Source organism: Talpa europaea (assembly GCF_964194135.1).
Source record: "Talpa europaea genome assembly, chromosome: 7".
NCBI lineage: Eukaryota > Metazoa > Chordata > Mammalia > Eulipotyphla > Talpidae > Talpa > Talpa europaea.
This window is the reverse complement of record NC_140074.1, coordinates 123,077,279-123,091,583: the sequence shown is the minus strand read 5'-3', so window position 1 is coordinate 123,091,583 and position 14,305 is coordinate 123,077,279. Positions and strand designations below refer to the sequence as shown.

The window sequence follows — 14,305 nt, the reverse complement described above, 5'->3', positions numbered from 1 at the left end:
CTGTTTACTAAGTTCAGGACACCATCATGAACTGTCAGTACACAGACTGCTGTCGAATCCACAGTGCAGGGGGCATCACTCACAGACGGGTGTGGGTTTAGGAGAAAAGGGGGCCTAAAACTGATCTCCCAGGTGCATCAACATTTAGAGACTAGAATGAGGAGGCGAAATGGACAAAAGAGACCAAACAAGAATAGCCAGAGCAGTAAGAGGGGGAAAAAGAGAATATGCTGTCCCAGAAGCCAAGAAAAGGAAAGTATTTAAAGAAACAGGAGAGTTACCAGTTGTATCAGCTATTCCTTACAGGCGAACAGATAAGATATTTGTTGGTGGCATGGAGGTCATTGCTGAATCTGACAGAAAGCTGTTCCATGTACAGGAGTGGGAGCCAGCTATAGGGTTTGCCAGAGGATGGATGGAAGGTGAAGAGTGAAGGCAGCCTGTGTAGATAATTATTTCAGGAAGTTCCATTTGGAAAGGAAAAGAAATAGTGTTGAGGGGTGGTTGAGGTTTTTTGTTTTATTAAGCTGTCAGGTAGATTAAAGTGTGTTTACATGTTATTGGAAAGACTACATGGAAGAGGAAGAGAGTGAACCTCTCCTGGTGAGAGGGTGTAATCAATAACATCAGGTTCCTGAGAAGATGGGAAGAAAAAATTGATTGTTTTATGGATGGAAGAGGGACACATCTTCCATTACACAGAAGGGAAGAAGGAAGGGTTGTCAGAACACAGGTAAGTTTGCTCCTAGATTTTGTTGCCTTTAAACTCCTAGCTTTTTGGTTCACATTCGCTTCTGATAAGGCATTTTCCCATGCTGCCAATATCATCTACGAAGATCATATTAATATTTTTGTTAGACAGTTTGATAGAACTAATAACATAACTACTGATATGCATTTGAATGCATTCTTTTTTTAAGACACAAAACACTTGCACTTTATACATTGAGCTAGAAGATTATGACTATGTGAGAAAGAAAATGTATTTCATCATACTTTTGTAAAATGCTAATCAGTTCATTAAGTTTAGTTGCTAATAAATAAGAGCAAACATGTCTGCTGTGAAACTGTCAGAAAATGGTAATGAGCAACTAGTTGAGACCTCAGTACATTGTGAATAAAAGTTTAAACTTGTTTCATTCCCCTGTGCTTAGGTTGGCTTTATTCCCCTGACTTGCTCATCTCCTTACGCAGGCCCTCCTCACAGTGGGAAGACTGCCTTAGCTGCAAAGATCGCAGAGGAGTCCAACTTCCCCTTCATCAAGATCTGTTCTCCTGATAAGATGATTGGCTTTTCTGAGACAGCCAAGTGTCAGGCCATGAAGAAGGTATCACACTTCTCACTTTCATTTTAATTCCCTGTGGCTTAGGTATATGTGTATTTGTGTGTGTACACATGTATGTGTGTGTGTGTGTCTGTATATAAAGGCCATACCAACTGTGTTCTTCTCAAGTGGCTAAAAATAAGAGAAAACATGTCTACTAAAATTATCAGTAGAATTTGGAGGGAAACAGTGGCTGTTTTAGATATATTTAACTCATAATGAATTATTGTTACTTTATCTTCTAAATTTTGCTGTGTTTATATCATGATTCATTTTTATTGATGTTTATATTGGGTAGATTTAGCAAATTCATTTACAATTTTTTAAAAGTTCTTTCATTAATGTAGAAAGTCCAGCTGTTTTGGGTCAATTAAGGTGACTATATAGTTTAGGAAAGGACAGCATGTAAGTAACATGGAGTACCCAGGACCCAGGCTCTTTTTTGCCTCCCATTGCCAGCCTCTATGGCCACCACCTATGGCCTTGCTTTCCTCCCAGGCTGCATTACTGCATGTGATATCATGTGATTAAGGCAGTCGAGAGCGCAAGCATGAGGCATGCACACCTATGATTATGGATACCTGAGCCAAGAAGCCAGAGAGCACTGGGTGTGCATATTTAAATACGGATACCTGGGCCGAGAAGGGAGAGCTAAAGGGGAGATTTGCAGGGACTAGGGGACTCAGTTGCCGCCTCCCTGCCTGCTGGTCTGCCTGTGTGTCTGCTTCCCTGATTCAGCATTAAAGACATGTTAGAAACACCAAAGGCTCCAAAATTCTCTTTCCATTTGCCCGAATCAACAATGAACCTGCCTGGCCTGGGAAGGCTGCACAGAGCAGAGGCATTCATCAGGAAGAGACCAATGAAATTCCCTCAAAGGGCAGTGGTATATTAGATGGTGGTGGGAGTCAGCTCGATGCAGTCTTCATCCTTCTGCCATTCTCTAAGCTCCTCTTGTCACCATCTTGCTATGACAGCTTTGAACCATCAGTAAAAGTCAGAACAACATAAAATAGAGCCTAGAGCTGAGTGCACCGTAGGACCACCAAGTCCGTCTCTGTTACACCTAACGCATCTGCGATAGCAGGTAACCCTCTAGAAACAGCATCAACAACAACAAAACTCTGTGCTGAAGACTCTTAACAGCTGTTTCTTCCCACTTGGCAGCCAGAATTTCCATGGCTGTTCTAATTTTGTACACTCCCAGGTCGTGAGTAAAGTATGTGTCCTCTCTAGTTGAAGTGTTTCTGCTACTCAAGTCCTTTTTTCATGTTTGATCTTTTATAGATAATGAACTGACTATAACTCAAAAAGATGTGGGAGAATCAGAATTAGGGGAAAGCCGCTTTGAAAATTGGGGTGCCACCCAGTATGACAGTACACATGTTTCTTTTACCTTGCTCCCACACCCTCGCTTTGTTAAGACAGAATAGAATGACTGGAGTTATAAGTTTGAGAAACCAGTCTCGTACTGGTGCCAGTTGCAGAAAACCTGGTAGCATGCTTGACATGGATGGAGGCAAATCCCTATTATATACCTTGAAAAGTCAAGATAAATATTCTAAGACTAGCGAACAGTACAGTCAAGATGGTTACAGGTGACCCAAAGGGTGAGGTGTCCACCTAGGCCTTCTTGGTGTAGGCCTGCCAGGTAGAGCATAAGAAGAAAAGCCCAGAAGTCTCTGTCAATTTTGCATTCTCCAAGAAGTTCCTGGCGAGGTGGAAGACAGTGTCTGGGGAGAAGTCTAAATCTGATGAAATGGCAAAAGTTGATGAACTACTTTATGATCAGGAGAGGAAGGACTGTGGGCCAGCTGAGGGAAATGCCCCCGTACTCCCGGGAATTCTTCCTGTTCTGTTAAGAATTCCATTCCAAGATGAAATCCATGAACCCCAGCATCTTGATCAGAGACGTGGAGAAGGAGTGAGTGAGATGTGAATTCACTAAAGTGACAGAGAAAAACAGGCTGACATCAGGCAGGAGGCTGAAGAAGACAGAGAAGGATCTCGCTGACTCTAAGTCGAAAGGAAGCTTTGATGGCACTAAAGCTTTCCTCCCACTAAAGTTGCCAGGAAAAAGGTGGAAGAGGAAGATCTAAAGACAAGGAGGGGAAGATGAGAAGGAGAGAGGGAGAGGAGGGATACAAAAACTGTCTAAAAAAAAAAAAAAGAAAGAAATATTCTATATAAGGATCTCTGCAATGGAGTGTGAGAGGGGTAAATGTTGCCAGACACCAGAACTTAAAATATCATGGTCAGTCTCTTCTATGACTGTCCTTCCTGGGGACATCTGGACAGAGTAACGAGGACCAGTAACTTCCTTAGTGCCAGGTAGGATTTGGTTGTTTTTGTTTTTCTCCCTTCAAAGGGAATCCTTAAACTACTTCCTCTGGTGAAAATTTAAATAATAACCCTGGGAATCTGTGGCATTTAGCCTTAACCATTTAACCGAACAGCTGATTCTATTTCCACTTCCCTAGCTAGCTCTTGTCTATTCCTTATACTTGTTCAAAAACAGTTGTCTGCCATGCACATGGTAAATTACTGCACTGCTCTTCACCAGCTGCCAGCTCCTACCTCAGGTGTACTCTGAGATGTGGGTGGATGGTCCTAGTTTTTCTATAAAATTTTTAAAAAGTATTTTATGCTCCTGCAGATCAAAGCAGCTTTATAAGTGTGAGATATTATCATTTTTATTGTTTTAATCTCTTGCAAATTGACTTGAGGGGGGAAGGTAATATGTGCTGATTTTAGAGGCTTAAATGGTTAAATTAATGGTTTAATAACTTATGATTTAATCTTTAAATTGTTGAAGCCTTTCAAGGTAGAGTTTTAGAAGAGTGGAAGGCTAAGGAATATAAAAATAAGTGTCTATACAAGCTTATTCAAAATTGTTTCGATTCATGATTCACCGTCTGGATCAACCGTGCACCCTTCAAGTCACAAAAATTGTTTTTGTTTGAGCAGTAAAAAAACTCATACGAGGACTTTTTGATTTTTCTTGGGGAAAAGCTATTACTCCCTGTAACTAAAGGACAGAACAGAGGAAAGAATGAAGCATAGGTATTTTAGAAATATTCTCAAAATATTGCAAAATCTTTCCCTGCAAATAGTTTTCACATTGTTGTCTAATGATAGGCTGACAAAGCCTGAGGGCTCAGACCCGTCTGAAGGTGCTAAGTCTTCCAGGTTGCTTTTGAAAGTGAAATATGAATGCCATTCTCCAGTAGTCCTGGCCTACCTCCACCACCGCTCCCTACCCTGCATTGTTCCCAAGGATGGGAAGATGTTTTCTTTTGTGTTTTTTTTTTCTTTAGAGCACAATTTATAATTTTTTCTCACCCCAGAGAGGACATTTGTTTCCTTAGAAAAGTGCTTCACCCTCACCAAATGCACCATTTCCTAATTACAAAAATAATTTAAAAAATACAGAAAAGAACTTGGAAGAAAATAAAAATAAAGCCGTATTTGACCTTCAATTTTCTTATCTCCTCAGACACACACACATTATGTATCAGAGATCACATCAGACACTGTTCTAAACATTCTTTTTTTTGCTTAAAATATTATGATTTTTTTTCATTGTCATTACAGTCTATCGCCAAATCACATTAAATTAATAGCTGTATGGTATCTACTTAAACAATCCTTTTTTTTTTTAGCTTTTAGGTTTTTTCACAATTATAAATATTATTCTGTAGAGCTATCAAACTAGGGAAATCACTGCCCTCATTTTCTTACTAGATTTTTCTTTAAAAAGCATCATAGTGTCCTGACTGAGTGCTTGGGCTTAGGATTCAAATAGAACAGAATTTGAATTCCAGCTCCACCACACTTACCAGTCCTGATAACCACTTAACTTATAAGCCCATTTTCTCACCTATAAAATGAAAATAATATTAACAATCACCTCATAGGGTTATTATGAGACGTAAACAAGACGGTACTTTATGTATCATGCAGTGCCTTGGGATATAATAAATATATGATATTTATTTATACATAAATAAAATAAAATGTAGTGATTATTTTTACTTAACATTACTGTAAGCATGTATTTCTGGTTATTCCTTAAGATAAATTCTCAGAATTGGGATTGCTAAGGTAAAAATATGAATATGCTATCAATCCTCTTACTTAAAAACACTAATAATTTATAAAGCCCACATCTACAGAAAGCTGTGCACTTGCGGGCATATGAGAATACCAGTTTCCTTAGACTCCCATCCACAATTGCTGTTTTCAAAATTTTTTTTGCCAATTTAATAGGTAAAAGATTGACATATAATTATCCCCTCAGCTACATTTTAATACAAAATGTTCAACCTTAAAATTTTTCAAAATGTTTTGCAATGGCAATAAGTTTGTGAAACTCAGATAGAACACATTAATTTTATTAAAAGGGAGTGATCTGAATAATTAATTCATAGAATATTTTAATATACCATTTCATTACTTAAACCAAGGAGGGTTTTTGTTAGCAGGAAGGACCATTATGATAGCTTTAATGAGTACCTAAGATTTCACTGTAATTAAGTTACTGCTTCTTGTTCACATATGGATGGTGCTAAAATAAATGAAAGTGGTTTATTCTCAACTAATTTAAAATTCACCTTGTATGTCTCTAATTTGCTTGAAAAATCCTCTCTCCATGGATAAGCTCCCCAATACTGCGAAAGTCTGTGGGAGGTATTTTCCTCACATTCTGGAAGTGTGAGGACACTATATGTTTTATTAAGATATTTAAAGTATTCACAGATCTCTTCCCCCATTTTTGTTTCCCCAGTTTCATCCTATTTTAAAATTTTAATTTCTTCCTCTGTTTTTTACATGTATACTTTTAAAAAATATCTATTTTAGTAGTTCTGTTAGTGTTACTAAATGAACAAAAAGAACAAAGCAGGAGAATTTGATTTTAACTAATTACCTAATCTTGATGCTTGCCAAGTACACAATACAGAGAACAATCTATGTGACTAAATTGATCGAACAAAATTAAGATAAAATATCAGTGATTTATAAAACGATCCCCATTAATCAGATAATATAGTCTTGTTTTTAAAGGACTGAAAATTAATGGAAGAAATTTTCCTTTCCACTAGCTTTGCAAGAAAGAAATAATCTTCTTTGAATATCCTCCTGTAAATCCCACTGCAAATTGTAGTCTGCACAGAACAGAATCTTGGTACCTAATCCTCCTCTTTTCATGGTTTAGTCCATACAAAGAGCAAAGCTGGAAATTGGATCTTTTGACAGCAGTTACTAAGCAACAGAATTTGGATGTTTTTGGTTAACATCCTAATATATCATGTAGCTGATTTGCTGAAGTTTGTGCATGTATTTACAGAGAGAAGTTGACACTCCAGAAGTGTCTACGTGCCCCTGAAGAGGAGGCCAGGGAGGGACATGCTTGCTGGTGTTTTGTTTATTACACTGTCTTTCGGCATTTGTGTGTTTGGACCGCAAAAGAGGATGGTACAGATCTTCAGCAGGACTTTCAGACCTTGTGACATTTTGTATTAGTAAGAATACCCCACTCTGTGGCTTGTGTTATCTGAAAATGTACAAATTTTTCCTGAAAAGCAGGGAGAACAAATAGGGATTTTAAGGTCATTCCAGGAAGCTTTAGTGCTTTGCCAAAAGTTTAGGTCCACTTCCTGAGGCAGTTTTCATTAGAAGACAGCTAATGTTTGCTTGGTCTACTCCCAAGTTATTTTTAGAAACTGGAGATTATTACTGATAGCACGTATTTGAATTTGCTCATTTACGTTTTTATATGCTACCAAATATGATTAGAGTATGCTTGCAACTAATTGCTGACAGATTTACTACATTAGGGATTTTCTAAGTCATCAGAGCCCTAACTAACTAGGTACTTGACGCCAAGCACTTCAGGACTGAGATGAACTCTTTCAGCCCCAAAAGAACCAGAGAATTTGGCTTCACTTACCTCGGATCACTAAAGTGGTTACAGAAAATGGAGGACAGAAGCTACTTAGAACATGCTTTGCTGTGGTTTGTGATTCCGAAAGACTGGGATTAACACGAAGCTACTGCTGGCATGTTCCCATTTGTATTCAAGCAGACTCCGGAGTCTGCAGCTGCTGCCCCTCCCCTACACACAGGTGGCTCCCAGCGTGTCTGGAGACTCCAGGAGTGGGCTCTGTGCCTCGAGAGCTTGCCCGTCCTTGAGGGCTGCATCTGGCCTCCCCCAGCCCCTTTGCAGCGGGAGCCTTCCCTTTCAGCCTCCTCATCTAACTCTAAGACCCTGCACACACGTAGATACTGACAGTTCTACTTGCTGTGCAGGAAACTCCCTGATAAAATGAGGATGACCATACATTCCAATCTGCTTTGAGCAATCCTGGTTTTTACCTGTTGCTGCAGCGTGATCATTAACAGCTCCCCCCTTTCAAGTGTCCTGGTTTGCATGATAACTTAGTATGATCCCCGACTGATAACCTCTCCAACAAGAAAAGGCTTGAATATCATACTTTTATCTTACTAAATGAGAGGAACAGAATTTAAATTAATTTTTTTAAGAGTCTATAAGATGCAACCATTAGCTCCACTGCAGCCCACCTGGCTGACTGTTGTTTTGGCCTCATTTGATGTAGAGCAGGAACTGCTGTGTGCTGTTGCTGGTGGCAAGTTTGCCCTTCAGTTGTCTTCTGGCTGGGGCAATTTGGATGATTTTGCTTCTTTTCCATGTTTCCTTCTAGTACCTCTCGTCCTTTGGGGGTTTATCTGCCTAAAGTTGAGGAAGAACTTCCCAGTTCAGCATGTATATACCTCACATAGATTTTTGTCTGGCTGCTGATCTCGGGCACTTGCCAACCGAATCTGAGCACCTTCTTAGTCAACTTTCTGTGGGGCCTGGGCCAGGAAGCCCGGAATGAAAAGGAGTGAGGAGACGAGGCAGGGAACATGGGTCTCAGGGAAGAGTGATGACTTGATATTACACTAGTGACTAGATAAGGCAAAGAATGTGCATGAAAGAAGTGAGAGGGGTGTGTGCATTTAAATTAGGGCAGAGGTGCTACTTGAAACTGGTCAAGTTGCAACTGGAATTGCACAGCCTGTGTCACGGTTAGTACGTTGTTAAGAGAGTTACCCATGGGTGCTCCTTTCCCCGTGGCAGTAATTAGTACATTAAGAGCTGTCGGTAAAACAACAACAACAAAAAAGTACATTAAATGGCTGCTGTAGGTATTTTTCTTCTGAAGTGTTATAGGTAGCCTGTATTATAGGCAGTCAACTGTGGCGTGATTTGTCATGGTACCTGAATCACAGGCTCTGTGAGACTACATAACCATTTATCATTAGTTAAAAGCCAAGCAATGTCCTAATGAGGCCCCTGTAGCCAGGGAAGCTCTACTCTGTTTTCAGAAAAGGAGAAGGGTTAATTCAAGAAAAATGTAGAGTAGCAAGTCTCTACTATGCAAGTAGCCAGTCTGTGGCATCCCAGACGGGGGGGGGGGGGGGGGGGGGGGGGGGGCTCTAATCCACACTATTGCAACCTGAAAGACTTACGTGGCTGCTGAGCCTTTAGTAGAATTCTGAGATGTTTTGAAACGCTATTTTCAATGCTTCCTGAACAGCCCCCTGAATTTATAGGATACCGCCTTGAATGCTGTTTTGGTTCAGTCTTTAAAAAATAGTAAAGAACCACTGTGGAACTACTTTTAAACGTTTTCATTGTCTTGAATTCAGCACCCAAAGTCAACAGGAGACACTATTTGTAGTAAATGCTAAAGTCCATATCCTATTCCTCTTATTTTTCCCTTTGTCTTGAGAGAGGAAGAGCTGAAGTGCTTTTCTCTACCAGCTCTTTAAATGCACCCACAGTCCACCCCCAAAGCAGCAGTTCCTCTGTTCATTTCATTTGCCAAACTAGGAATGATCCTTGGCCACAGTTTCTCCTCATCACCACACCCATTGGTTCACCACTCCCCTCCCCACTTATGGGCTGCCATTATCTTTCACCTGGAATCTATACTCTCAAACAACTGCTACAGCTCTCTGACACTTTTCTGTACCTCAGGGAGAAAAATGCCTCTAAGTCATGAACCTGACATGTTGGTCCATTACTTTAAGCCCTTCAGTGACATTGTAGTCCTCACAGTAATGTTTCAACTGATGAAATTTATAAGATACTTCACATCCAGGCTCCTTCATCCCCTCTTTTGCTTCATCTCTTGCCCACTACTCCCCACACATGTCATAACAACATCTCTTCACTTTTATTCTGACTGACTATATGTCAATTCTGTGGTGCTCTTCAATCTTCTCATCTCTGTGCCTCCTAGTATTCATCATGCTCTGCTTTAGAACTGTTTTGCACTGGTTCATTCTTTGTGTGTCAGATTAAATGTCACTTTCTGAGTTTAGGAGACCATTGTTGACTCTGTAAGCTCTAATGTCAGTCAGGGCAGGCTAAGTTTTGCTGCAAAAATGAAGAACCCCAATATCTCAGCAGATTAACCCAACAAAGTTTATGTCTTGCTAATATTACATGTCTGTCATGGTTAGGGGGAGCGCTGCTCACTGTTGTTTCTCAAATACTCAAGCAAATAGGTCATAGAAGTTCCAGCTCACATAATTTCACAATAGGAAAGGCAGGATAAAGGAAATATGGTGAATCATGCATCACATTTGTCTTATTCATGACTCTCTTCATTGCCTTCATTGATGCTTGACGTATTATAGGAATTCAAAAATATTTGTTGAATGAACAAATAGAGCAACACTTCAAGATTTTACCTTTATTTTATTTAACTTTTATTTATTTAACCCTTTATTCCTCTTCCCTCCACTCTTTCTCCCCCACAATCTCATCCCTGCTCATGAATGAGGGTGACCTCCATGCCCCGATGTGGGACATCTCCATGACGGACTTGATGTTTCTACTTGCATTTAAAATGTGTAAATTTAAACATAATTTTCAGTAAATATTTATTGATTACTTTCTGATAAGACATTATATTAAATGATGTGAGGATACAGAGAAAATTAAAATAGTGCCTTCAAAGGGCTTACCACTAGTATAGTAAGGGAGGAATACAATGAACTGTGATATAGACACAATGTACAGAATGCTATTCCAGAGAAGAGATGAGTGGCTTATGGCACTATGGCATTCAATTAATCTACTGACCGTTAATCTACTGACCAGATGTCTTAACTAAATACTGTCCTGTGCTGGGTACTGGACGTACCACCAGTGAAGTTTTTATGGACCTCGCAATCAAGTAGGGAAACATAATGTGGGAGAGGAAAGCAGCAGGGGCCTTGTCTCCTGCAGGCATATAACAGATATTCATTTAACACAGGTTTCTGACCCTGAAAACGTAATACTGAAGAACATAAGTCCTATCTTAAAGAACGTACAGTTTGTTGTGGCAGAACTTGTCAACATCAATTGTTTTGTTTTGCTGGGTTTTTTTCCTTGCGTCTTTGAGGATGACTTTGAGCCTGGGAAAGACCATGTGTAGCTAATTTAAAATGTAAAAAATTAAAAGTCAAGATATTGAAGTTATATATATAGTTTAAAGCCTAGTTTTTCAATACAAAAGAAAAACCTAAAACTTTTTCGAAAGCCACCTGTACATCACTTACTCTATTTGTAAGTTTAGTAAAATTTAGCAATTATTTAAAAGGGAACTTTTATAACTTAATTAAATTTTTAAAAATATTTTAAACTATATTTACACATTGAAAATATTTTACTTTCTTTTTTAATTAATTAATGCTGGGCAAACAATTGACCTGCTTCCCTCATTCTGAGTTTCAAAGTAAAGCTAGAGTTACAGTTATTTATTAATAATTTAAAACTAGGGCCTCCCCTGGTGGCGCAACAGTTGAGCGCTGGGCTGCGAAGCTGCCCACAGTCTGCAGCGCCGGTTCAATCCCCGGCCGCTGGCGAGGGTCCCACATGGCTCAGCAAACCTCTCCTGCTGCGCCCACTGCTCCCCTCAGCCGTTTATTTCGTCAGTCTGCCTGTTCTGTTCCCCGCTCTGGCTCTGGTGAATTCACACACACACACACACACACACACACACACACCCCACCCTGTGCTTCTGACTGTACCCAGTGCTTGTATAAATGAACAAGTAAATCTTAAAAAAAAAATTTTTTAAAACTAATACAAATATGGTGGCTCTCAGATTATCCACTATTAAAATTATCTTTTCAGAAAAGTTTATAAAATTATTTACATATATATTTTAAGCTGAACTAGCAATGCTAATCTATTATGGTAAATTTTCTTAATTGCTACAAATCCTTTAAAGATCAAGTATGCACAAGTTGTCTTTAAACTTAGTATGAGAAATAGGGGCCCTCCCTGGTGGCTCAAGGGGTTAAGTCTCAGCTCTATGAAACTATCTGCAGCCACTGCAACACAAGTTCCACAGCTGATTAGGGAGGTGACCCACATGGCACAGCAGACCTCTCCTGTCTTGCCTGCTGCTCCCCTCAGCAGTGTATTTTAGTCAGGCTGCCTGTTCTGCTCCCCACTCTGTCTCTAGTGAATCCTCTTACCCCTGCACCTCTGGCCTGTACCCCAGTTCTTTTATGCCTAAATAAATATTTAAAAATAAGTAAATAGATTTTTGTGATCAGTCCTTTATCGTTAGTGTTGTGTGCAAAAATGTTCTCCCAGTCGGTGGGGTTTCTCTTTGTTTTGGTTATTGTCTCTTTTGCTGTGCAGAAGCTTTTAATTTGATGTAGTCCCAGCTGTTTATCTTTGCCTTCACTATCACTGCTTTGGGTGATGTGTTTGTAAAGATGTCTTTGATGTGCATGTCATGTAGTGTTTCGCCTATATTTTCTTCTATGTATTTTATGGTTTCAGGTCTTATGTCTAGTTCTTTAATCCATTTTGAGTTGGTTTTTGTGCATGGTGTGAGGTAGTGGTCAAGCTTCATTCTTTTGCATGTACATAGGCAGTTTGCAGCAACATGGATGGAGCTAGAAGGGATCATGCTCAGCAAAATAAGTCAGAAAGAATAAGAAAAATACCGGATGGTCTCACTCATAGAAGGAATTTAGAAAACCTAAATAAGAGACCAGGAAAAAGACTAATCAATACAAAGTAAAAATCAAAATCTACAAGCAACTATAAACCAGAGACACACTACAGAGGGTGGGGGGGAGGAGGGGGGAGGAAAGGAAGGACTAGAGTCAAAATAAGGGGGAGGTGCAACTGTATGGGGAATATAACCAAAATGAAAATGCATACATTGTGCAAAGATGAAAAAAGATGTAAGAATTATATAAAATAAATAAATAAGCTTAGTATGAAAAATATTAACATTGTAAGTTTGCCTTACTTTCTTCCTATATTCAACTCTTAATCTTGTACACTTAAAAGATGCCCTCCAAGAAATATTATGTCATCCCATGCAAGATATGGGGAGGAGTTATCATCTTGGTGCACTGAGGTTATTTATCAACCAGAGAGACTGGGGTGAGACACAAGAATTAATTCTTACAAATGGCACCTATGAGATATACTGAGCCCTAATTTGAGTTGCTGGAAGAGGAACTTGCCCAACATTTACAAAAACGTTGATTTCAAAATCTCGGAAACTTATTTTCAACTTACATATAAATTAATTCTTCTGTATCACTTGGAATTGAAATTGCTACATGATCAGGATCTAACAACTTCCCTCACTATGTGCTTTAATTGCATTTCTCTGACTGTCTTTTTTTTTTTTTTTTTTTTTAAATTTTTTTTTTTTTTTTTTTTTTTTTTTTTTTTTTTTGTATAGAGGCATGCTTTATTTATTTGTTTGCTGGTCTGTTTGTTTGTTTTGTTTATACATGCACTGGGTACAGTCAGAAGCGCAGGAGGGTGAGAGAATTCACCAGAGCCAGAGCGGGGAGCAGAGCAGGCAGAAGGACCGAAGTACACTGCTGAGGGGAGCAGCGGGCGGCAGGAGAGGTCTGCGCGCCATGTGGGACCCTCCTCCGGTGGCCGGGGAGCAGCCGGGGATCGAACCGGCGCCGCAGAGGCCGCGGGGCAGCTTCGCAACCCAGCGCTCAACCGCTGCGCCACCGGGGAGGCCCTTCTCTGACTGTCTTAAAACAACATACTGTTATCTTCTCACTAGTTCCAAAGATAGAATCATATCTCTCTGATCTTTTATACCCAACTTTAATTCTCTTGTAAACATTTTCACATTATGGTCTGATTTGAGTTGATGGACCTCTGTTCATTCCATGTTATTCTTGCTTAGCAGGACCATAATTCTTACAGATAATAAAGTGACATCCAACTTTATTCTGCACATCCCATGTGACTCCATCTAGCTCTTGAGTCACAACACTGAGGTCATGTGCACATAGATAAGAGAGACCATTGTGATCGACTTGATGGGATTTGCCTGTTGATTAATGACAGCTGCTCCTTGGCGTGCCCAGATGTGACACAGTCAGCTTCTGGGGCTGGAAACAGCCTGTTTCTTGTCAGCCACCTGAGCAGTTGTGCCGTCCTGGGCAAGTCATTTAATTGCTTTGGGCCTCAATGTTCTCACTTTTAAGTTGCATGGACTCTTTCAGTTCTAAAATCCTATTACCTATTAAATTCTAATTTAGTGTAGTCTGAAATTTGGTGTTGTTTACTATGCTTTAGACATTGCATAAGGACTATAGTTCTATCTTCTTGGAAATCATAATTATGGAGGACACTGAGATAATAAATGGTTTTGCTTTCTTACAGATCTTTGATGATGCATACAAATCCCAGCTCAGTTGTGTGGTTGTGGATGACATTGAGAGACTGCTTGGTGAGTCCTAAGTTTTGCCATTATACCACCTTTGCACATTATAGCTAATGTTTCACAAATCACAAGAGAAAAGTAATGGGGATTTATGAACTACAGGACAACAGGAGTACCTTTCTTTGTCTTATGGAGAAATACAGCATCACCTCTTATATCTGAAGTCAGTAATGACTTATGACCATAACATTA

The 14,305-nt window shown here is 39.6% G+C and overlaps 1 protein-coding gene across 1 annotated transcript in view; it reads left to right on the top strand.

Moving 5' to 3' along the window:
- The window catches only part of NSF (N-ethylmaleimide sensitive factor, vesicle fusing ATPase), a gene marked incomplete at its 5' end in the record, with an annotated part of 136,043 nt that overhangs the window by 95,682 nt on the left and 26,056 nt on the right, over positions 1–14,305 (top strand). Inside the window, 2 exon segments of the mRNA XM_084238538.1 lie at positions 1,195–1,328; positions 14,053–14,119. Of these exon segments, the coding sequence (XP_084094664.1) occupies positions 1,195–1,328; positions 14,053–14,119 (201 nt within the window).